Raw genomic sequence first — 25,235 nt, 5'->3', positions numbered from 1 at the left:
GATTTTAACTTGTTTGCATGCTTTTCTATGTCATTAGACGACAAAAAAATGAAACTTCAGCCCTGCCATTGTTTGGAGAAGTGCCCAGTAAACTCTATTAAATGCTGAATGACTCAGAAGTATTCTCAAGACGCAATAAGAGGCTTGGCCTTGATCTAATGAACAGTTTTATCAACAGCTTGAATGAATATAGAAAAGATATGAACACAAAATTTATGTTTCAAACAAAACTGTGATTGTTAGAATCCAAATTCAGATATATTTTAGTAAACTGCAGTGGTAGCCCCACACTCAGTCAACAAGGAAAAATGCAGTAGAAATGAATGCAAATCCCTTCCCATGGGCGCAAAAAATCAACTACACAAGGTAAGCTTGGGAGGGGTTTTAAACATGATCTTTGATGATTTTTAATCTCAGCCTATGATAACAATATCCTAGGACCAGGATTAATATACATACTTGGCACAAATAAAAGCAGAGTCTTAACCTGTTTCTTTCGTTGTCAGCTCATCTCAATTATTGTTCTCTGTCCTCTTCTGAGTTTTGCATTTCAGCAGGGACACTGATAAACAGTTCCTTGTTTAGAGAAAAGTGGCCAGGAATGTGACAGTTTTAGAATCATCTCATAAGGTCCTCTGGAGATGGAAATGGCAGCCCACTCCAGTATTCTTGCCTGGAAAATCCCATGGACGGAGGAGCCTGGCAGGCTATAGTCTATGGGGTTGCAAAGAGTCAGACATGACTAAGCGACTTCACTTTCACTTTCTTTCACTTTCATACATGTAATGGGGGTTGGGCTGAATGCTCTTAGTCTAGAGGAGAGAAAACCTGATTAGGAATAGTGAAAAGCAGGAAGTGGTCATGAAACAAGAGATTTGGTTTATTCTAACTCCAGAGACCCAAGTAGATGTTATATGAAAGACTATCTGGCCTCCAAATAATTTCTCAATTATGATGAAAAACAAGATGAGAGGGGAGCTTTGTATGGAATTTAATGCCAAATTAAATAACCTCTAAAGGACTTTTTCCAAAATACTCTAACAGTGCGTTTGAATAGTCTTGTTGAATCCTTATCCATATCCATCTGATTTTAGTTGCTGGAGAGACCATCCTGGTTGATGGGGACAGTGAGGAATTCCAGCTTGTTGACCTGCTTCCTAGGACCCACTACACTGTCACCATGTATGCCACCAGCGGGCCTCTCACCAGTGGTACCGTCAGTACCAACTTCTCTACCCGTGAGTACTTGAGTGGTCAGCTCCATGTCAATATCCCGGGAGGCCTTTATGGATCCTGAAAATGATCAGTTTCCAAGGGCTAGACTAGATTAGAGTCTATAGGTTTTGGACAATGCAGTTATGAGGTATTCTTATTTTAGTTAACTGCAGCCCAAACGCCAGTGAGAGTGGGCTGCAACTCTCTTCCTGAGTCTGGCTGAGAGCAGTAGAACCAGGTCAAGAGAGGCCAGTACTGGCAATGCATCTGGCCCATTAAAGTCTGATGGATACTAAAGGGCTTAATATCTGGGAGAGAATTGCCAGGTGCAGTCATGGCCAGGAGGACAGTAGACAAAATTATACATGTGGGAATGATGTAAATTCAAGAGTGAACTCACAGACATAAAAGTTTAACAAGGTCATGATTTCAGACTGGACGATGCCACATCCAGGCCCAGGGGACCAGGTGAGGGAAGAGGGGATAGCTTCAGGAATGATCATGACGCTGAAGGATTACCTTCTGCCCAGGAGTGTCCCTTATGCTCCTGTCCAAACGAGAACTGGGGTCACCATGTGAGCAGCCCAGCGATCACATAGATAGACAAATTGGTCCACATGCCTGGCATCAAAGAGGGAGGAGCTGGAGGGGTGCCCACTCCTCACATTTTCTCTTCTATGCAGTCCTGGATGCTCCTGCAAATCTGACAGCTAGTGAAGTCACCAGACAAAGTGCCCTGATCTCCTGGCAGCCTCCCAGAGCAGAGATTGAAAACTACATCTTGACCTACAAATCCACTGATGGAAGCCGCAAGGTGAGATTTTTCTGGAAGCAACCCACAGGGAGTAAACCAAGTTTGCCATTACAGATACATAGCAGGCTGTTGAGGAAAGAGCACTCATCTGCAAGCCAGACATTTGAGTGTTAGTCTCTGTGCAAGTTTAGGCAAAACACTCAACCTCTCTGAGCCTCAGTTTCTGCTCTAGGTAACAGGGGCATCTACCCTGCAACCTCACTCGGTTGTGGTTGATGCTGCCAATACCAGCTTCCAAGCCAATTAATACGTACATAGTGTTGGAATGAATTTTCAGTAACAGGGCCATGCAAACATGAGCGGGATACCAAATTCAACAGTCTCATGTGCCTCTCGAAAAGCACGGTAAAGGCTCCATCTATACAGCCCAAAGTAAAGAGATCACAAATTTCTGTTTTAGGTGGTAGTTGAAACAGGCCACCTATAGCACTGGTTGTCAAATGTTTGTTAATGGTGGAATCCTTTTTTTTTTTTTTTGTAAAGTGAAATCATATTCAGAAACCAAATAAACAGAATAGGTTTCAATAGAGCTAGTCTGCGGGTGTGGAAGAGGGAGGCCTAGGTTCCTCCTTCATCACACCTCCAGGAGACCCCGTGTGATCTGAAAACCACAGAGCTCAATAACCCACAGCTAAACTTGTCCAGCGCGCATCCATGGGAGGGGAGCTGGCGTCAGTCCCACATAGGACATGTTCTCTCTGCTTATTGGAACATCTTCTCCTTATGTGATGCAGAATAAAAATGGTCACAGTAATAGTGACCACGGGGTCAGGACTTCCCTTCCCTGATCCCCTCCATCCTTCACCTCCCTCCCCTGGTTCATCCTGCAGGAGCTGATTGTGGACGCGGAGGACACGTGGATCCGACTTGAGGGCCTGTTGGAGAGCACAGACTACACGGTGCTTCTACAGGCAGCCCAGGACATGGAGCGGAGCAGCATCACCTCCACCGCCTTTGCCACAGGTGAGAGGGGTACCTCCACCCTGCCGTCTCCTCCTCCCCTACATAGCGCTGGGCTCCTCAGCAGCCTCTGCTGAGACTTGGCCAGGGAGGAGCCCATCAGAGAAACTCAATTGCCTCTTCTTGCAAAGGAAAATAATTATTTTCCCCTACTCCTGCCTTCCCCCCTTTGCATTGATCGCTGAAGAAGGCTTTCTTATCTCTACTTGGTATTCTTTGGAACTCTGCATTCAGATGCCTATATCTTTCCTTTTCTCCTTTGCTTTTCACCTCTCTTCTCTTCACAGCTATTTGTAAGGCCTCCCAAGATAGCCATTTTGCTTTTTTGCATTTCTTTTCCATGGGGATGGTCTTGATCCCTGTCTCCTGTACAATGTCACGAACCTCATTCCATAGTTCATCAGGCACTCTGTCTATCAGATCTAGGCCCTTAAATCTATTTCTCAGTTCCACTGTATAATCATAAGGGATTTGATTTAGATCATACCTGAATGATCTAGCAGTTTTCCCTACTTTCTTCAATTTAAGTCTGAATTTGGCAATAAGGAGTTCATGATCTGAGCCACAGTCAGCTCCCGGTCTTGTTTTTGTTGACTGTATAGAGCTTCTCCATCTTTGGCTGAAAAGAATAGAATCAGTGATTTCGGTGTTGACCATCTGGTGATGTCCATGTGTAGAGTCTTCTCTTGTGTTGTTGGAAGAGGGTGTTTGCTATGACCAGTGCATTTTCTTGGCAAAACTCTATTAGTCTTTGTCCTGCTTCATTCTGCATTCCAAGGCCAAATTTGCCTGTTACTCCAGGTGTTTCTTGACTTCCTACTTTTGCATTCCAGTCCCCTATAATGAAAAGCACATCTTTTTCGAGTGTTAGTTCTAAAAGATCTTGTAGGTCTTCATAAAACCGTTCAACTTCAGTTTCTTCAGCATTACTGGTTGGGGCATAGACTTGGATAACTATGATATTGAATGGTTTGCCTTGGAGATGAACAGAGATCATTCTGTCATTTTTGAGATTGCATCCAAGTACTGCATTTTGGACTCTTGTTGACCATGATGGCTACTCCATTATTCTGAGGGATTCCTGCCCGCAGTAGTAGTTGTAGCTGTGAAAAGAAGAGAGGTGAAAAGCAAAGGAGAAAAGGAAAGATACAAGCATCTGAATGCAGAGTTCCAAAGAACAGTAAGAAGAGATAAGAAAGCCTTCTTCAGCCATCAATGCAAAGAAATAGAGGAAAACAACAAAATGGGAAAGACTAGAGATCTCTTCAAGAAAATTAGAGATACCAAGGGAACATTTCATGCAAAGATGGGCTCGATAAAGGACAGAAATGGTATGGACCTAACAGAAGCAGAAGACATTAAGAAGAGGTGGCAAGAATACACAGAAGAACTGTACGAAAAAGATCTTCATGACCCAGATAATCATGATGATGTGATCACTAATCTAGAGCCAGACATCTTGGAATGTGAAGTCAAGTGGGCCTTAGAAAGCATCACTATGAATAAAGCTAGTGGAGGTGATGGAATTCCAGTTGAGCTGTTTCAAATCCTGAAAGATGATGCTGTGAAAGTGCTGCACTCAATATGCCAGCAAGTTTGGAAAACTCAGCAGTGGCCACAGGACTGGAAAGGGTCAGTTTTCATTCTAATTCCAAAGAAAGGCAATGCCAAAGAATGCTCAAACTAACGGACAATTGCACTCATCTCACATGCTAGTAAAGTAATGCTCAAAATTCTCCAAGCCAGACTTCAGCAATACGTGAACCGTGAACTCCCTGATGTTCAAACTGGTTTTAGAAAAGGCAGAGGAACCAGAGATCAAATTGCCAACATCTGCTGGATCATGGAAAAAGCAAGAGAGTTCCAGAAAAACATCTATTTCTGCTTTATTGACTATGCCAAAGCCTTTGACTGTGTGGATCACAAGAAACTGTGGACAATTCTGAAAGAGATGGGAATACCAGAACACCTGACCTGCCTCTTGAGAAACCTGTATGCAGGTCAGGAAGCAACAGTTAGAACTGGACATGGAACAACAGACTGGTTCCAAATAGGAAAAGGAGTACGTCAAGGATGTATATTGTCACCCTGCTTATTTAACTTATATGCAGAGTACATCATGAGAAATGCTGGACTGGAAGAAACACAAGCTGGAATCAAGACTGCCGGGAGAAATATCAATAACCTCAGATGTGCAGATGACACCACCCTTATGGCAGAAAGTGAAGAGAAGCTAAAAAGCCTGTTGATGAAAGTGAAAGAGGAGAGCGAAAAAGTTGGCTTAAAGCTCAACATTCAGAAAATGAAGATCATGGCATCCAGTCCCATCACTTCATGGGAAATAGATGGGGAAACAGTAGAAGCAGTGTCAGAGTTTATTTTGGGGGGCTCCAAAATCACTGCAGATAGTGACTGCAGCCATGAAATTAAAAGACGCTTACTCCTTGGAAGAAAAGTTATGACCAACGTAGATAGCATATTCAAAAGCAGAGACATTACTTTGCCGACTGAGGTCCGTCTAGTCAAGGCTATGGTTTTTCCTGTGATCATGTATGGATGTGAAAGTTGGACTGTGAAGAAGGCTGAGCGCCGAAGAATTGATGCTTTTGAACTGTGGTGTTGGAGAAGACTCTTGAGAGTCCCTTGGACTGCAAGGAGATCCAACCAGTCCATTCTGAAGGAGATCAAGCCTGGGATTTCTTTGGAAGGAATGATACTAAAGCTGAAGCTCCAGTACTTTGGACGCCTCATGCGAAGAGTTGACTCATTTGAAAAGACTCTGAATCTGGGAGGGATTGGGGGCAAGAGGAGAAGGGGACGACCCAGGATGAGATGGCTGGATGGCATCACGGACTCGATGGACGTGAGACTGAGTGAACTCCGAGAGTTGGTGATGGACAGGGAGGCCTGGCGTGCTGCGATTCATGGGGTCGCAAAGAGTCAGACATGACTGAGCAACTGAACTGAACTGAACTCCTGCCTTCCCCCACTGCCATACCCCTGCCAGGAACCTCTTGCTACCGAGGCAACCATAGGAACCAGCAGCACAAATTCCTGGTCCTCCTGCACCAACTAAATGCACCAAGTAAGAGAGCAGGCTTGTGTGCAGATTTTCTGCAAAGGTTTTTCCAGCAGAGCTTGTCCTTCCCTCCTTCCTGCCTCTGCTGCCTGTAAAACCCACACAAATAAAGCCCCAGTATGAAGCGTACGGTTCTCCATCCACAAAGTACTTCTGCATTTCTATGGTAGCAACCCATTCTTTTACAACAACTGGTAAGAAAGGTCTTATTATCCCCATTCACCTCAGATGATGAAACTTAGGTGCCTGGAAATCAAATGACTTACATGGTAGTAAGTGCTGGGTCAGAACTTAAACCAAGGTCTTCCACTTCTAAATCCAGCATCCCTTCTGCCTTCCTTCATCTAAGTATTGGGTTGGTCATAAAGTTTCTTCAGGTTTTTCCATCTCATTGTACAGAAAAACCTAAATGAACTTTTTGGCTAACCCAATATCAGCAGAAGATACTGGAAATACCCTTAAAGGATGAAAAGTGAAGTGAAATTGTTAGTCACTCAGTCATGTCTGACTCTTTGCAACCCCATGGACTGCAGTCTACACACTCCTCTGTCCATGGAATTCTCCAGGCAGGAAGACTGGAGTGGGTTGCCATTCCCTTCTCCAGGGGGTGTTCCTAATCCAGGGATAGAACCCAAGTCTCCTGCATCGCAGGCAGAATCGTTACTGAGTCACCAGGGAACCCCACCGTAAGGGGTAAGGTTGATCTAATGTGTAAGATAGGAAATAAACTAACACCTGATATTTGAGGGCTGTTTGACAGGCACTGTTATAACAGTATTATGTATTCTAACTTAATCCTCATGGCAGTCTATGAGGTATGTTCTAGTATCCTTATTTACAGATATGGAAACTGGGCCAAAGAGAGATAAGGTAACTCACCCAAGATCCCATAGCTCTCAGGTAGGACAGCTGGGATTGACCCCAGGTGTGCTAGCTCTGTGGTCTGTGTTGTTAACAACCCTTCCTGCCACTTTCCAGGGTGCCTCTCTGCAGTCTGTTATGCGGTGCTGCCCTGTCCAGACTGTACCCTCCCTCTCCCCATATTTAGAGGAGGGCGGCTGTACACCATGTGGGGCAAGCGTACTGTTAGTTGCTCAGTCGTGTCCAATTCTTTGCAAACCCATGGACGGTAGCCAGGCTCCTCTGTCCATGGGATTCTCCAGGCAAGAATACTGGAGTGGGTCGCCATTTCCTTCTCCAGGGGATCTTGCTGACCCAGGGATCAAACCCACAGTTCTTGCAGCTCCTGCATCGGCAGACTGATTCTTTACCATCTAGCCAGCAGGGGCAAGTGAAGGCATGTTCATTATCCGTAGACACACTTCTGCTGTCATCTCAGAGCACCAGGGCGACTGGATTCCTGTCCACCCCCAGAGCCCATCCTCCCATCACTGGAGAGAGGTGACAGAAAGTCGCCCATCTACCCAGGTGTCTCCCCCACTGCTGCTGCTGCTGCTGCTAAGTCGCTTCAGTCGTGTCCGACTCTGTGCGACCCCATAGACAGTAGCCCATCAGGCTCCCCCATCCCTGGGATTCTCCAGGCAAGAACACTGGAGTGGGTTGCCATTTCCTTCTCCAACGCATGAAAGTGAAAAGTGAAAGTGAAGTCGCTCAGTCGTGTCCAACTTCTAGCGACCCCATGGACTGCACCCCACCAGGCTCCTTCCATGGGATTTTCCAAGCAAGAGTGCTGGAGTGGGGTGCCGTTGCCTTCTCCACCTCCCCAACTAGACTTGATCTGAAAGACAAAGCCGGGCACTGGCTCAAATACACCCAAATATCACTAGTGATTCCATAGGGTGGTGAAATTATGACTGAGTCTCCCTTTTCCTTCCTTTTAATGCTTTTCAATATCTTTCAAAGTGTTGACAATGAGCATGATAATCAGAAAAACGATTTTTAATTAAAACATGAAAATAAACCTTGGTGACTCAATGAAGACATGTATCCAACATGGCGTCTTTGACGAACAGAATTTGGAGGACACTTGATCTCTTTCATGGGGCTGAAGTCAAGTAAGCTCAAGCTCCATGACTTTCTAGAGGTGTCTTACCTCAGAACCAAGGTGTCACCATCTTGCTCAAGCCCTTCCCTGCACGTTCACAGGTTAATTAAAGGGTCCTCCAGGGTTTCCCTTCTCAAGCCACCACCCCCAAGACCCAGGGATTGGAGCTTTTCACTGAATTAAAATTTTCCTTCTGCTAAAAAGGACACAGATGACAGAAACATAAACAAAGCCCCTGATCTGCATATTTATTAGGTCTAAACTACTTATTTCATTCCCCAAATGCATGGGTTTCACTGCTTGCTCAGTGTAGTATGAGCTTTCAATTCCCATCCTAGTAACACCACAGCTAGTGGTGCTGGGCAGGATGACAATACGCCTGGGGTTTCTGCAGTATCTTGCAGCTGTGCCTTGCTCCTTATCCGCCTGGATTGTAAGAGCATGCCAGATTCCGTGCCCTCCGCTAGCCTCTGTTAGATGAAGTCACCGCCAAAGGGTGTGCAATAGTTTGAGTCTAGAATCCCAAATCCAGCTGGGGGCCCAGTAAGGTCCAGTAAACAGAGGGTTGACAATTTGTGGAAATCTGGGACAGAGCCCAGGGTAGTGGCTTTGTTCCGGGCACAGCACAGAGGGACCATCACAGTGTATTTAGGTGTTTGTTCTTTTTGTGAGACTTCAGTTGACACTGAGCCCCCACAGGATGACCAGTAACCCTCCTGGAAAGGAGAGCACTGAAGAGCCCACTTGCCTGTAACATCAGTGTAATTACTCCCCAAGTTGTTCCATGCAGTTTGGGGAACCAGAGACGGACTTACCACTACAACCACAGTGGTACATGGCAAAGAGGGGTCTATGTCTAGAAGTTTTCACAGAGTTTCCCTGGAACGCTCAAATTTAAATCTCAATCACTGATGCATCCCAAACCCACTGAAATGACCAGTGGCATAGTGACAATCCAGGGACAGAAGCAATGCACAAGACATCACCTCACACAAAGCTGGGCACATAGCTGACATAATAAATGGTGGTTGAGAGGAACAGATAAATCCCAGGTGCAGAGCCCGGGAAGGGGGGGTTCTGATGAAAAAGCTGCAGGAGGAGACTTTCAGTACCCCTTGCAGGGACAGCCCATACGAAGAGGGACTGCATACAGAGTATGATGCACGTGTCTCTCTGATTGCAGGCTCTTTCTGCCACCTCACATGCAGATTTCCTCAAATGAATTACACAGAGCTTACAGAGTCATTTGCATGTCAGTACTTTCTTTAAGATTCAAAGCAACTGACACAGTAAATTTTATAGTGTACATGATGACAGGCTCTGGACAAAATGAAGACACGGTGGACACAGTGACCATAAAGTTTTGATAATATTTTTAATTAACTTTTATTGGAGTGCAATTGATTTACAGTGTTGTGTTAGTTTCTGCTATGCAGCAAAGCAAATCATTTATACATATACATATATCCACTCTTAGATTCTTTTCCCATAGAGGTCATTACAGAATATTGAGTAGAGTTCCCTGTGCTATTATTATTAGTTCTTATTAGTTATCAAATGGCAACCCATTCCAGTATTCTAACCCACTCCAGCGTTCTTGCCTGGGAAATCCCATGGACAGAGGAGCCTGGTGGGATACAGTCCATAGGATTGCAAAGAGTCAGACACAACTGAGTGACTAACACACATAGTGTGTATACGTCAATCCCAATCTCCAAATTCATCCCTCTCCTCTCCCCCTTGTTAACCATAAGTTTGTTTTCTATATCTGAGACTCTCTTTCTGTTTTGTAAATATGTTCATTGATACTATTTTTTTGGATTCCACATATAAGCGATATCATATGATATTTGTCTTTGTCTGACTTACTTCACTCAACATGACAATCTCTAGCCCATCCATGTCACTGCAAATGGCATTATTTTGTCCTTTTTTATGGCTTAATAATATTCCATTCGAGGTAGATATATGTCTCCCATACCTTCTTTCTCCATTCCTCCATTGATGGACATTTAGGTTGCTTCCATGCCTGGCTATTGTAAACAGTGCTGCAGTTGACATTGGGGTACATGAAATGGGACCTAATTAAACTTAAAGGCTTTTGCACAGAAAAAGAAACCATAAATAAAATGAAAAGACAATCCACAGAATGGGAGAAAATATTTGCAAATGAAGCGACCAACAGGGGATTAATCTCCAAAATATACAAACAGCTTATGCAGCTTATTATATTAAAAAATTCCAATCAAGAAATGGGCAGAAGATCTAAATAGACATTTCTCCAAAGAAGATATACAGATGGTCAAAAAGCACATAAAAAGATGCTCAACATCACTACTTACCAGAGAAATGCAAATCAAACCAAAACTACAATGAGGTACCACCCCACTGGTCAGCTTGGCAATCATCAAAAAATACAAGCAATAAATGCTGAAGAGGGTGTCGGGGAAAGGGAATCTTTCCTCCTGGAGAAAACTATAATTTGAAAATATGCATGTCAATATTAACGAGTGCTCATTGCCTGTGCCATGCCCTCCCCCTTCTCCTAAATCCCTCACCAAAAAAGCAAATTTTCTTAGAGATGAAGAGAATACAAGTGTATGACCTTTCTAAGTGTAGGAGTGGAGATGTTACCAAGAAGAAAAGGACTGGGGTTTACTTGACAGGTGACATGAGCTAGACTCCTTGAGGAAGAGTCTGGGAGTGGGGTGGGGGGAAAGAGGCCTCCAAAGATCCCCTGGAGAAGGAAACAGCTAACCACTCCAGTATTCTGGCCTGGAGAATTCCATGGACTGTATAGTCCATGGGGTTGGAAAGAGCTGGACATGACTGAATGACTTTCACTTTCACTGGGCACCTGGGCATCCAGGTGTTTCTCATCCCAGAAGTCCCCTGTCTGCCCTGGATATCTCCTGACATCCCCTGAGAGTGGACTTCCTCTGGGAAAAGTGGTTGGAGCAGCAGTGCCTCAGCCCTGATTGTGCAATTCTGAGTTCCCCACCCTCTGTTGACACTAAGCACATTCTAACCCATCCTTTCCCTGCCCCTCCAGCAGGACCAGAGCATACTCCCCGCACACCCTTGAAGCCACATGCAGCACCCTGCAAGCTCCATCTGCAGCATCCTTTAAAAAGAGAGAGAGAAAGAGAGAGGAGAGAAAGAAACAAAAACAAAGGGCAGAGTTATCTTCACTTACTCGAAAGATTGAAGGGCCGCCTTCCTGAACCCCATGAATCACTCCTGCTGAGCAAGAGATCTGAGGAACACCAGGGATGATGGGTTTATAGGCTAATTTCATTCTAGTAACTGACACCCTTTCTGATTTCCCTAATAGTACCTGAACTTCCGCTTAGCAGTATCCTGTTCTTAGACTGATCTCAGCTGATTGTTCTAAGTGTTTTTTATGTCATGTTTAGGGAACAAAAGAGTCTAAGGCTGGACCCCAAAGTGGCCTCCCTCCGCTGACAAACCCTCATCTTATCCTGGGTGGGCCAAGCAAAGAGAACTCATTGCATGCAGATGCCAATTTAATGGTTTAGAAAAAAAAAAAAAAGTTGAGATGTTAAAAAAATAATATAATAAATAAATAATATAAGAGAGGAAAAAAGAAAAGAACTGGCTCCCACAAAACCTCAAAAAATTCCTTTGATCAAGATGTCTCTTCTCATTGCCTTCCTGCCATATAATATAAGCCCGTTTCATTGTTTCCATCATGTTAATAGCTTCCTGTCCTCTTGTCTCTGGTGTTTGCACAAGACTCTGGGGGGAATTAAATACAAGTAGTATAGAAGAGAAAAAAAAATATGGATACATTATTTATAATTTACTGTCGCCTGAAATTTCATCCAAGGCCTACTTGTCTTTTAGAGACATGAATATAAATGAGGAAACAAATATTCCCCACAGAGCAACAGGGACTTGGTGAAATGATCTTCCGAGAAGCAGATTTCATTGTCTATTTTAATACTATGAGAAGCAAACAAGGCGCTCACTAAAGCTTGTCCTCAGAGACAGTGAACACTATAAAATAGGTTGTCTTGACCTTGAGGTTAAGCGAAGACAATCATTTTCGGAGGCACCCAGAGATGGGTAATGAGAAGTTTTCTTTATTGCCTTCACTCCGTCCCTGGCTCTCCCAGCAGCCAGACTGAGCTGCTCTCTGGGGCTTTTCAGGAAAACTCCTAGAGTGTGATCTAACATGAGCTTCATTTTCTGAGGTTGTGAAAATTAATGAAGATGGGCAAACCCTGGGTTCTGGGACAACAGACGGCGGGTCATGCAAGTCCACATCATTATCAGTGGGGAAGGAGAGCATGATGACCACTATTCATTGCAATCTATTCCCATCTATGCCATATTTCCCCACATCTAAGTAGGACACTGGAGAGGCTTCTTTCCTCTCCACTACTTAGAAACAGCTTGACTTCTTGCTGTTGAAACGAGCAGACGCCTAAAAGGAGAGGCCCACATTCTCCTTTCTTTGGGACCTGGATTTGAAGAAGGTTGGTAGGTCTCTAAACATCCCATCTGAACACACCATTCCCATGCATGCCCACCATGGGTAGAGAGATGGGTGTCAGATGAGAGGTCTGAATTAATCATACCACACAGTTTATCACATATGACCAGCGTCAGTCTCCAGCAAGGTCCCTCTCTGTTTATTCATTTATTTCTGTTTACCTCCCATCTTTTCTTTCACCTTTCATATGGAGCCATTTTGATGTGCTAAATTTGTACACTTTTGTTATGTTTTCTCAAATGTATTTTTGAAATGTTGCCTTAAGTATATTTTAAATGTATGTCAATGTTATTAGATTGCATAACTCATTCTCTATTCTATTTTTTTGCTCAGCATCATTTTTAAGGTCCATCTATGTTGTTATAATGGCTTCCCTGGTGGCTCAGACATCTGGTAAAGAATCTGCCTGCAATGCAGGAAACCTGGGCTCAATGTCTGGGTCAGGAAGATCCCCTGTAGAAGGAAATGGCAGCCCACTCCAGTAGTATTGCCTGGAGAATTCCATGGACAGAGGAGGCTGCCGGGCTACAGTCCATGGCATCACAGAGAGCTGGACACGACTAACCCTGGTCTTGCACACAGTGTTATACATGTATAAAATCATTTGCTTCCAACCATTGCAAAATATTGCATGGTGTGCACACATTACGTTTTACCTCTTCATTTTCCTGAAGATGAACATCACATTGTCTCTAGTCTCCCTCCACCATAAATGGTACTATAGTAAATACCTCATCAGTTCAGTTCAGTTCAGTCGCTCAGTCATGTCCAACTCTTTGCGACCCCATGAACCACAGCACGCCAGGCCTTCCTGTCCATCACCAACTCCCAGAGTTTACCCAAACTCATGTCCATTGAGTTGGTGATGCCATCCAACCATCTCATCCTCTGTCATCCCCTTCTCCTCCTGCCCTCAATCTTTCCCAGCATCAGGGTCTTTTCAAATGAGTCAGCTCTTTGCATGAGGTGGCCAAAGTACTGGAGTTTCAGCTTCAACATCAGTCCTTCCAATGAACATCCAGGACTGATCTCCTTTAAGATGGACTGGTTGGATCTCCTTGCAGTCCAAGGGACTCTCAAGAGTCTTCTCCAACACCACAGTTCAAAAGCATCAATTCTTCAGTGCTCAGCTTTCTTTATAGTCCAACTCTCACATCCATACATGACTACTGGAAAAACCATAGCCTTGACTAGACAGACCTTTGTTGACAAAGTAATGTCTCTGCTTTTTAATATACTGTCTAGGTTGGTCATAACTTCCTTTCCAAGGAGTAAGCGTCTTTTAATTTCATGGCTGCAGTTACCATCTGCAGTGATTTTGAAGCCCCCCAAAGTAAAGTCTGACACTGTTTCCACTGTTTCGCCGTCTATTTGCCATGAAGTTATGGGACCAGATGCCATGATCTTTGTTTTCTGAATGTTGAGCTTTAAGCCAACTTTTTCACTCTCCTCTTTCACTTTCATCAAGAGGGTCTTTAGTTCTTCACTTTCTGCCATAAGGGTGGTGTCATCTGCATATCTGAGGTTATTGATATTTCTCCCAGCAATCTTGATTCTAGCTTGTGCTTCATCCAGCCCAGCATTTCTCATGATGTACTCTGCATGTAAGTTAAATAAGCAGGGTGACAATATACAGCCTTGATGTACTCCTTTCCCTATTTTAAACCAGTCAGTTGTTCCATATCCAGTTCTAACTGTTGCTTCCTGACCTGCATACGGGTTTCTCAGAGGCAGGTCAGGTGGTCTGGGATTCCCATTTCTTTCAGAATTTTCCACAGTTTCTTGTGATCCACACAGTCAAAGGCTTTGGCATAGTCAATAAAGCAGAAGCAAATGTTTTACATGTCCACATATAAATCACTGAGGCAATACCTTTGGGATATATGATTCCAGAAGAGAACTGTTGGGTCTTAGGGTATGTGTTTATATGGCTTAACTAAGTACTGCTCTCCTGAATGGTTGTACTGGTCTACACTGCCTCCAACAGTGCACAAAGGATCCTGTTTTCTAATGATATACATCATTCCTGATGACTTGACACGATCCAGCTTTGTAATTCTTGACAGTCTAATAGGCGTGATTGATATCTCACTGTTTTAGTTGAATTTCATTAAATAATTTTTTTTTTAAACGTCTCTTCAAATCCTTGGTAGACTTTTGAGTTTCCTTTTTTGTAAATTACCTGTTCATATAGTTTGTCCATCTTTCCATCAGGGTTCCTGTGCTAGTTAAGTATTAGCTATAATTATCTGAACTTTCGAAGTCTTTCTTTAAAAAATCTCACCCTGCCTGTAGGACACAAATATTTTCTACATGTTCTTCTATTAACTTTCTGGCTGTATTGTTATATCTACTCTTAATTTTATTTACAGTATAAGTTCGGGATGGGTTTCCCAGGTGGCTCAGTGGTAAAGAATCTACCTGCCAGTGTAGAAGATGCAGGTTCAATCCCTGTGTTGGGAAGATTTCCTGGAGAAGGAAATGCCAACCCACTCCAGTATTCTAGCTGGGAAATCCTATAGACAGAGGAGCCTGGAGAGCTACAGTCCATGCGGTTGCAAAAAAAGTCGGACACAACTGAGCAACTAAACAATAACAACAAATTCGGTAGAGACACAGTGAGCCAATTCCCCCAGCACTGAATAACCCCTCTTTTACTGAATAACCAATTGATTCGTGGTGCTATATTGTATATTAAGTCCCATATATACATGGATTTATCTCTGAACTCTGAACTCCCTATTCTATTCCATGCTCTCTTGACCTGTTCTTTCGCAAACACTACATTGTGGTTTTTTTTTAACCATGCCCACCACCATATTTAATGTTTTTGACATCATATTTTACATCTTTCTGCTTTGCGTATCCCTTAACTACTTATTGTGGATATGGGTGATTTAACTGCTGTTGTCTTTTAAACTCCCTACTAGCTTTATAATTGGTGGATCTATTATCTTTACTGCACATTTGCCTTTACCAATGAGACTTTTCCTTTTGCAATTTTCATGTTTTTAATAATAGTCTTTTCTTTTCTGCTTGAAGAAGTCTCTTTAACATTTCCTGTAATGCCAGTTTAGTGGTGCTGAACTCTTTTAGCTTTTTTTGTCTGTAAAATTCTTTATCTCTCCTTCAAATTGGAAAGGTAGGCTTGCTGGGTAGAGTATGGTCGTAGGTTCTTTCGTTTTATCACTTTGAATATATCATGCTATTCCCTCTGGCCTGCAAAGCTTCTGCTGAAAAGTCTTATGGGAGTCCCCTTGTATGAAACTAGTTTTTTTTTCTTGCTGCTTTTAAGATTCTTTTTTAATTAATTAATTTATTTAATTTTGGCTGTGCTGGGTCTTTGTTGCTGTGTGCAGGCTTTCTCTGGTTGCAGTGGGCAGGGGCTACTTTATGTTACACTGTGAGGGGCTTCTCATAGCAGTGGCTTCTCTTGTTATGGAGCTTGGGTTCTAGGCACTCAGACTTCAGCATGGGCTTGGTTGCCCCTCAGTTCAGTTCAGTCACTCAGTCGTGTCCGAATCTTTGTGACCCTATGGACTGCAGTATGCCAGACCTCCCTGTCCATCACCAACTCCCAGAGCTTGCTCAAACTCAGGTCCATCAAGTCAGTGATGCCACCCAACCATCTTATCCTCTGTCATATTCTTCTCCTGCCTTCAATCTTTCCCAGCATCAGGGTCTTTTCAAATGAGTCAGTTCTTTGCATCTGGTGGGCAAAGTACTGGAGCTTCAGCTTCAGCATCAGTCCTTCCAATGAATATTCAGGACTGATACCCTTTAGGATGGACTGGTTTGATCTCCTTGCTATCCAAGGGACTCTCAAGAGTCTTATCCACCTATTATACAGAGCAAAGTAAGTCAGAAAGGAAAATACCAATACAGTATATTAACACATATATATGGAATTTAGAAAGATGGTAATGATGATCCTATACTCAAGACAGCAAAAGAGACACAGATGTAAAGAACAGACTTTTGGACTCTGTGGGAGAAGGCAAGAGTGGGATGATTTGAGAGAATAACATTGAAACATGTATATTATCATATGTGAAATAGATCACCAGTCCAGGTTCAATGCATGAGACAGGGTGCTCAGGGCTGGTGCACTGGGATGACCCTGAGGGATGGGATGGGGAAGGAGGTGGAAGAGAGGGTCAGGATGGGGAACACATATACACCCATGGCTGATTCATGTGAATGTATGGCAAAAACCACTACAATATTGTAAAGTAATTAGCCTCCAAATTAAATTTAAAAAAAGAAAAAAGTCTTCTCCAACACCATGATTCAAAAGCATCCATTCTTTGATACTGAGCTTTCTTTATCTTCCTGTACCAGGGACTGAACCCATGTCCCCTGCAATGGCAGGTGGATTCTTAACCACTGGACCACCAAGGAAGTCTTTTAAGACTCTTTACCTTTAATTTTTGCCATTTTAATCATAAAGCATCTTGACGTGGACCTCTGGATGCGTCTTGTTTGGGACTCTGCTTCCTGGACTTGGATGTCTGTTTCCTTTCCCAGGTTATGGAAGTTTTCAGCTATTATTTCTTCAAACGAGTTCTTTGCCCTCTTTTCTCTCTCTTCTCCTTCTGGGACCCCAATAATGAGAATGCTAGTACACTTGATGTTGTTCAAGAGGTCTCTTAAACTATCCTCAAGTTTTAAGTCTTTTGTTTTCTTTTTTCTCTTCAGTTTGGGTAATTTCCAGTCTGTCTTCCAGTTCTCTGATCTATCTATCTGTATCTCTGATCTATCTCCTCTGTATCATCTAATCCACTGTTGACTTCTCTTAGTGTTGGTTTTTTTTTTAATTAAGTTATTGTTTTCTTTAGCTGTGTTTGGTTTTTCTTTGTATCTTCCAGCTCTTTGTTAAACTCCTCTCTGTGTTCATTCATTCTTCTGAGTTCATCAAGCATCCCTATGACTGTTACCTTGAGCTCTATTGGAGAGATTGCTTATCTCCACTTTGTTTAGTTCTTTTGAAGTTTTGTCTTATTCCTTCATTGGACCATATTCCTACGTCTTCTCATTCTGTCTCATTCTCTGTTTTTATTTCTGTGTATTAAGCAGGTCAGTTATGTTTCCTGACCTCAGATTAGTAGCCTTATGTAGGAACATCCTAGGGAGCCCAGCAGCACACTTGCTCTGGTCACAGTTATATATGCTAGGAGTGTTCCCTGTGTGGACTCTGTGGGTCCTTCTGTTGTAGGGGGGACTGACTCTTGTGGGTATTCTGGCAGGTGGCACTGGTCCCTGGCCTGGTTGGCTGCCAGGCTCTGAGCCAAGTGGCAGCTGCTGGCCCATGGTGGGCAGTGCTGGATTCTGGCAAGGCTAGCTGTGTGGTCCAGGGGGTCCAAGGCTGATGCTGGATAAGTGGGTAAACCCTTTGTGCTAACAGAATAGAGAAAGGATTTCAAAATAGCACTTGCCAGTACCAGTGTCCTTGTGGTAGGACAGACTCCCCAAAATCACTGTCACCAGCATCTATGTCCCCAGGGGGCATCCCAGTTGCCTTCTGCCTCTTTGAGGGGCTCTCCAAGATAAGCAAGTGGGTCTGACCCAGGCTTCTTTCAAATTATCTCCTCTGCACTGGAATTCACTTGCCACTATTTCCCACATCCCAGACTCTGGCCTCAACAAGAATGGTCAGGAAAGACCTCTCTTTGAGCTGAGCCATTTGAGCCAGGACTTGAATGATGAGAATGAATCACACAGAAGAGCATTCCAAGCCTAGAGAAGAGTAATTACTACACCTCAAGGGAGGAATAAGTTTGGCATATTCAACAGATTAAAACAAAGCCAAGGGAAAGAGGGAGGGGTACAAGGCAGAGGCAGAGCATGCAGGAATTTATAGGATGTGCTAAGGATTTTAGATTTTATTCTAATTGCAAAAAGCCATTACAATCAGAGCCACTGATTGGAGAAGCTTTTGGAAGGTCTCAGCAAGTGAGAGAAAGGATGAGATAGCACCACTTTTACATTATAAAAATATTACCCTGGTTAAAATACAGAGAATAGATGCAAGTGGGGCCAGCATGGCAGGAAGAGACCAGGTAGGAGGCATGACAATGACCCCACCCTTTCCTTGCGATATTAAATCAAGAGCCACAGAGAAGGGCCAGGCTGGAAGCTGCCAGCCCATGATCAATTAATCTGCCATAGAATTGGATCTCCTTGTATTAGTAAATCTAAGGAATAGTAAATTACGTCAGAACATTTCTTTGCTGTTAGGGTGCTTTTAGTTGATCTTCAGAGGGAAGATTTAGAGGCCTGTTATGTTAGCCCTTGGTAGGTAGAAGGCAAGTGGTCTTCAGAGCTTAAAGACCTTCCTCAGAAATTCTGCTTAAGATAAAGCCATCCAAGCTGTTGACTGCACAGTTAATTCTATGTTCCCATTGGCTCCTTGAAGGCTATTGTTACCTCTCGACCTTGATTCCTACTGCCGCCTCCTGAATGAGGTCTCACCTCCACTCTCACCCCCATCTAATTCATTCTCCACACTACAGGGAAAATGCTATTTTAAAAATTTAAGCTTAAAGTCCATTAGTGAGCTCTTCATCTTATTTCCTTCAGGAGAAGGTCCAATTCCTTAAATGTCATGATCCAGTCCCTCTTATTTCCCCAAGGCTTTCTTTCACCCACTCAATCCACCTCTTTCTCTTGTTTCCTGGCTGAAACCTGTAGTTTCCCAGATAGACCACATTTTGCACAGACCTAGAATATCCCTCTTCCATCAATTTGTGACTAATTTCTACTTTGGTTCCTAAAATAAGAAGCATTTTCTGATTAGCACTTGCTAGCCCCTGCCCCATACTCCACCACTCACCCTACCCTCACCAGCCACAGAATTCACTACATGTACACTTCCATATTTTGATAGCTCCTTGTTCAGTTCAGTTCAGTCATTCAGTCGTGTTCAACTCTTTGTAACCCCCATGTACTGCAGAATGCCAGGCGTCTCTGTCCATCACCAACTCCCAGAGCCTACTCAAACTCATGTCCATTGAGTTGGTGATGCCATCCAACCATCTCATCCTCTGTTGTCCCCTTCTCCTCCTGCCTTCAATCTTTCCCAGCATCAGGGTCTTTTCAAATGAGTCAGTTCTTCACATCAGGTGGCCAAAGTACTGGAGCTTCAGCTTCAGCATCAGTCCCTCCAATGAATATTTAGGACTGATATCCTTTAGGATGGACTGGTTTGATCTCCTTGCAGTGCAAGGGACTCTCAAGAGTCTTCTCCAACACCACAGTTCAAAAGCATCAATTCTTCAGTGCCCAGCTTTCTTTATGGTCCAACTCTCACACCCATACATGACTACTGAAAAAACCATAGCTTTGACTAGATGGACCTTTGTCGGCAAAGTAATGTCTCTGCTTTTTAATATGCTGTCTAGGTCGGTCATAGCTTTTCTTCCAAGGAGCAAGCATCTTTTAATTTCATGGCTATAGTCATCATCTGCAGTGATTTTGGAGCCCAAAACAATAAAGTCACTCAATGTTTCCACTGTTTCCCCATCTATTTGCCATGAAGTGATAGGACCATATGCTATGATCTTAGTTTTCTGGATGTTGATTTTTAAGCCAGCTTTTTCACTCTCCTCTTTCATTTTCATCACTTTCCGCTTCACTTTCTGCCATAAGGGTGGTGTCATCTGCATATCTGAGGTTGTTATTTCTCCTGGTAATCTTGATTCCAGCTTGCGCTTCATCTAGTCCAGCATTTTGCATGATGTACTTTGCATATAGCTTAGATAAACAAGGTGACAATATACAGCCGTAACATACTCCTGTTTATCTCTTCTCCAGAGTACTCAGAACTTGGGGTTTTATTTGTTTTTTTTCTCCCACCAGAGTGTGAGCAACCTGAAAAATAAGACTGTGTCTTATGCTTCCCTAGATTTCAATCTCTTATCCCAATATTTAAAACCCAATAGACACTTCCTATATGTTTGCTGAATAAATACACAAAAGAAAAAACACACAAATCAACTGGAAGATACTGTGAAGGAGGCCAAGGTGGTAGGTTTGACAGCCCATGTGGGCTAAACAGATAACTTTTCCCTGTCCACAGCCTCAGACTTGTTCCCCAAACTTTGCTACCCACAAACCCACTTCTGAGAAAAAAGTGTAAGGGTGGGTGGCCAGAGGTGGTCTCACCTGTGCTAATATGAAACGGCACCTTTTGTCTGCAGTTGCAGAGTCTTTCTGAGATTGTTCTCAGAGATAAATACTGATATCATAGTTCAGTTCTGATGCTAAGGCCAATAGATCGGGCAGACACTCTCCAAAGCCGTTAACTCTGACCATTTTAAAGACCACATTCAACAACACAAAGCAGGTAAGGGACAGAGCAGGGACAGGGTCTCTCCCCTCTCTCCCAGCCCACTGGGGGCGCTCTGTTTGCACTGTTTATCACAGAGCTCACTTCCCTCTACTCAGCATTCAGCCTCCAGATGCCCAACAGAAACCAATTTCTAAGCCATTCTTCCAGTGAATGCCCCGACCCTGTGGATCTCCCAATTACATCTAGAAACACTTAGCTGTAAGACATTTCAGTGTACCGATCGCTTGGCATTGCTTTCCTCTTAACTTGGTAATCACCACAGCCTGTGCTTTAGAAAAAAAAGAAAGAAAGAAAGAAAAAGAAAAAAGCCTCTTTGTCAGGCCAGGTCCTAGTAATTGTATCGAAGGGAAGAGAAGGAAAGCCTTCCAGTTTTGGTCTTCATCCTAAAATTTCTGTCTTGGAAAAACTACTGGGATGATCTATGTTAGGGTTAAAGGTGAGTCTTTGGTATTTTAGATGTATAACGTCCAGGGAGCTAAGGATGCCCCCCAAAATGCCCTGATCATCTCCTAAAAACATATGAAGCCACAGTGTATATGCAATGAACAAAGCACATTGGGAACCAGTGTGTTATATATTATTAACTAAACCAGGGCCCAATAACCCCACAGGAGAATTTAATGGTAAAAACTGGGACACAAGGCTTAAACTCAAGGATAATTAGAGTCTCTTATCCCCTCTTGCTCAATCTACACATCTTGGGACCAGCCTACTCAAGATGTGCCCACTGGGAAAGGGAGAGAGAAGGAAAGGGAAAATGGGAAAGAAAAGAAGGAAAGAGGGGAGGTAGGGAGAGAGAGAGACAGACAGTCTGTTTATCCACTCCGCCATGTGGATGTCAGCAGAGAAAGCGGATCATTGCACCCCTTAGAGCACAGTCTAGCTAACCAATTCCACCTCTGGACTCTTTAAGAAGAGGAAAACATACTAGAGGAACTGTGGAGTTCAAATCCAGCTGGTCTTCAGGCTCATCTGAAGAGCTTCAGTTAAATACTGATTCCTGACACCCAGCCCCCGCCCGCCACCCCTTCCCCCGCCACCCCTCCCCCCGCCACTGCCGCACAGCATTCTGATTGAGCAGATCTGCTGCAAAACCCAGGGAACTCAGTTTTAATAGTTTCTGGTTTAGGAACAATTAATGAGTCTGCTTCCTCTCAGGAGCTGAAAAGGAATAATTTGATCATGGACTGGTGGTGAGAGGTGAAACTTTGACAGTCTTGAAAGCCGGAGTAGGATGGAGAGCAGTGGTTTCATAGTAAACGTCTCCTTCAAGCTCCCAAGATGTGAATATTGCTGCCCCAGATAGTCTATACAAGCAAAATGCTTTTGATTCTTTCCATTAATGCTACAGACTAAATTATAGTAAGGGGAACTCTAAGCTACAAGGTGGACCTGCCATTTGTCAAAGGTAAGGCAAGCACATCTAGCAACCATGCATCAACCCTGCACACGTTTGGTGAGCTCCTCCACTAACCAGTCCAGTGGGGGGTCCCAGAAGGAAGAGACCATGCCCCTTCCTCTCCCAGGGTGCAGTCTGGAACCTTCATCCTATCCAAACTTATACACTCCTTGAAAGTAAAAGTGAAAGTCACTCAGTCGTGTCTGATTCTTTGTGTCTGTATAGTCCATGGAATTTTCCAGGCCAGAATACTGGAGTGGGTAGCCTTTCCTTTCTCCAGGGGATCTTCCCAACTCAGGGATTTAACCCAGGTCTCCCGCATTACAGGCAGATTCTTTACCAGCTGAGCCACAAGGGAAGCCCAAGAATATTGGAGTGGGTAGCCTATCCCTTCTCCAGGGGATCTTCCTGACCCAGGACACTCCTTAGGTCCACTTTTTTCTTAATTTGATTTTATCCCTGTTTTCTGACTTTATCAAAATGCATCCCTTTTTTATATGACAGCCATTTAGATATGTAAAAGCTTCTCTCCCCCAGAACGAGTTATCTCATTGTCCTATATTTGTTGTTGGCAGTTCTACCTTTAAAACAACTAATATCTTTGAGCCTTTTGAAAGGATCTAAGCAGAAATATTAAATAATCAACATTATCAATGTGAAGGAGCCTATATAGGATCATTTGTTTGTCTGTTCTAAAGTTTGGCCTGGTGTTATATGTGTATTGGGAAGAAATGTGGGGTTCTGGCCCCTTTAAGGAACTGAGGCGGATTCAGAGGAAAGGGCTATCAGTGCATGAGGCAGAAGTGAGCTGAAGACAAGCATGTTTTATGTTGATCTAAAATGAGAAACTCAAGCAGTGAGAAAATAAAGGAAAAAGGAAGGCAGACAAGCCAGTTGCTCTAAAGACCAGCTAGAGAATATCCTGGAAGCCAGGAAATAATCACTGTGCTCCCAAGGTGGCAAGGGGGGCAGGGGGAGGTGCTCACTCACACCTGTCCCTGAAATGTAGCTGGACCCTCTAGGAACAGGTGGGATCAGGTACTCTAACGAGCTCTTGGACAGGCTGGAGATGCAAGTTGAGAGCTTTTCTATAGCTATTAAGGAAATACATTTTGGAGGGTTACGATATTTCATGTGAACAAAGAACGTTGAGCTAACTTTAATCTTTGGGGCCTTATATGCTTATAAGATAAATATTTGTTGTTGTTTAGTTTCTAAGTCATGTACGACTCTTGCGACCCCATGGACTGTAGCCCACCAGGTTCTTCTGTCCATGGGATTTCCCAGACAAGGATACTGGAGTGGGTTGCCATTCCGTTTCTCCAAGGGATCTTCCCCGCCCAGGGATTGAACCTGAGTCTCCTGCTTGGCAGGCAGATTCTTATGATGATCCATACGATGTTCGTTAATCATTTGCTGTCTGTATAGCTGTAGATCCAGCTAACTGTATCATAGGGTATAGTCCGCATTTTAGTAGTGTAAGGAGCACTTGACCTGGAGTCTGAAAACCTAAGTTCAAGTGAACAGAAGAAGTCATGTGATCTTTCTGAGCTAGTTTCCTTCTCTGTAAAATAAGTCTTCAATCTATAACAAGGTCTTCCTCTCACGTTTCTTGCAAGAATTGCATGGAAATAAATGCACACTTGGTAAAGTACTAGTTCTATAGGACTATTTTGTATTCCCTGGCGGGACATGCCTGAAGCAGGTGGTGGCTTGTTCTACACTACCTTAAATGGAAGGGAACCTAATCCATGGTGTGGCAGCACGCTGGACAGTCCTTATGCAAGAGGAGTTAACACATCTCCAATAGGGGTCTTGCATAAAGCCTACCAAACCGCCAGAAGCTCTTACTAACACAGATGTTTTATTGAGGTTGCTGTCATCTCCCTTGTTCCGCATTGAGCTGCTGCTTGCTCCGGCCCACTGGATGACTCTCCAAGTGGCCCTCTGTTATACCTGCAGTGCACCGGTTCTCCACGAGGGGCCGCTATAGGGTCCCATGAGGTCCCTACCCCACCTCTCTTCAGGATTCCGCTACAGTTCTCAAGATGCAGAACCGCAGCAGTGCACCACCATTTCCACTGACCCAGAGATCTTATGTTTACAGGGCACCCAAGGCATTTTTCCTCCCGTGGCAAGCTCTGCCTTTAACTAGCTCCCATCAGCTCCTGCAGTCCAGTAAAGCTCCTCCCATGGGACCTCTGCTTTCTGGCTTGCCTGTTGAGCATTAAAATCTGCCCTGAAGCCAAGCTCTTCAAGACACATGATTTAAGCTTCTCTTTCAGCTAATTAGATATTGTTCTACAAATTGGGCTGTTCTCTCTGAAAGATGAGCAGCAATTTATTTCCTCTGCCCTCTCCTTAAACTTAAACTGAACTGTAAAACATGGCCATTTGATTGTTTAGTCCAATCAGGAGATTATTTTGCATGAGAAACAGATATCCATCTTCTTGCTAATACTAAGCCTGTTTGGGGCATTCCTTATGGGCAGCTGTGAAGATGGTGGACGGCTGTGCTTAAATCCCTCTCATTCTTTTGAGATGTGGGCTCTGCGGTGATTTATTGTGGCCCATGTATCTGTAATCATCACCTAAGTAACCCATCACTCTCTGTATTAATATACTTTCACCCTTGCTGGAGGAATATTTTTATTATCCTCATCTTTCTGATGAGAAGACAGATGCCAGGAAGTCAGGCTATTTGCCTAAGCTAAACAAGTGGGGGAGTGGAGGAGTCACACAGTGAACCCAGCTCTTTGGTCTTCAGATCCCATAAAGCTATATACTGTCTGATAAACCCAACATCAGTTGAAGATTCAGTGAAGATTCCTTACAGCTCTTGATGAAGCACTGTCAGATTCTCTAAAATGTTTTACAGTCCAAGGGGCTCTCAT

General features: G+C 43.7%; 1 protein-coding gene across 2 annotated transcripts in view; it reads left to right on the top strand.

Annotated features, from left to right (window-relative positions):
• TNR (tenascin R) overlaps window positions 1-25,235 on the top strand; it is a 486,177-nt gene that overhangs the window by 439,209 nt on the left and 21,733 nt on the right. For both annotated transcript variants that reach the window (XM_027975894.3, XM_027975895.2), the window contains 3 exons: window positions 1,095-1,238; window positions 1,899-2,029; window positions 2,860-2,992. In XM_027975894.3, coding sequence (XP_027831695.1) covers window positions 1,095-1,238; window positions 1,899-2,029; window positions 2,860-2,992 — 408 coding nt within the window. The remainder of the gene's footprint in view (window positions 1-1,094; window positions 1,239-1,898; window positions 2,030-2,859; window positions 2,993-25,235) is intronic.

The sequence above is a fragment of the Ovis aries genome, chromosome 12, assembly GCF_016772045.2.
Source record: "Ovis aries strain OAR_USU_Benz2616 breed Rambouillet chromosome 12, ARS-UI_Ramb_v3.0, whole genome shotgun sequence".
Classification (NCBI taxonomy): domain Eukaryota; kingdom Metazoa; phylum Chordata; class Mammalia; order Artiodactyla; family Bovidae; genus Ovis; species Ovis aries.
This window is presented reverse-complemented; position numbering and strand designations above follow the sequence as displayed.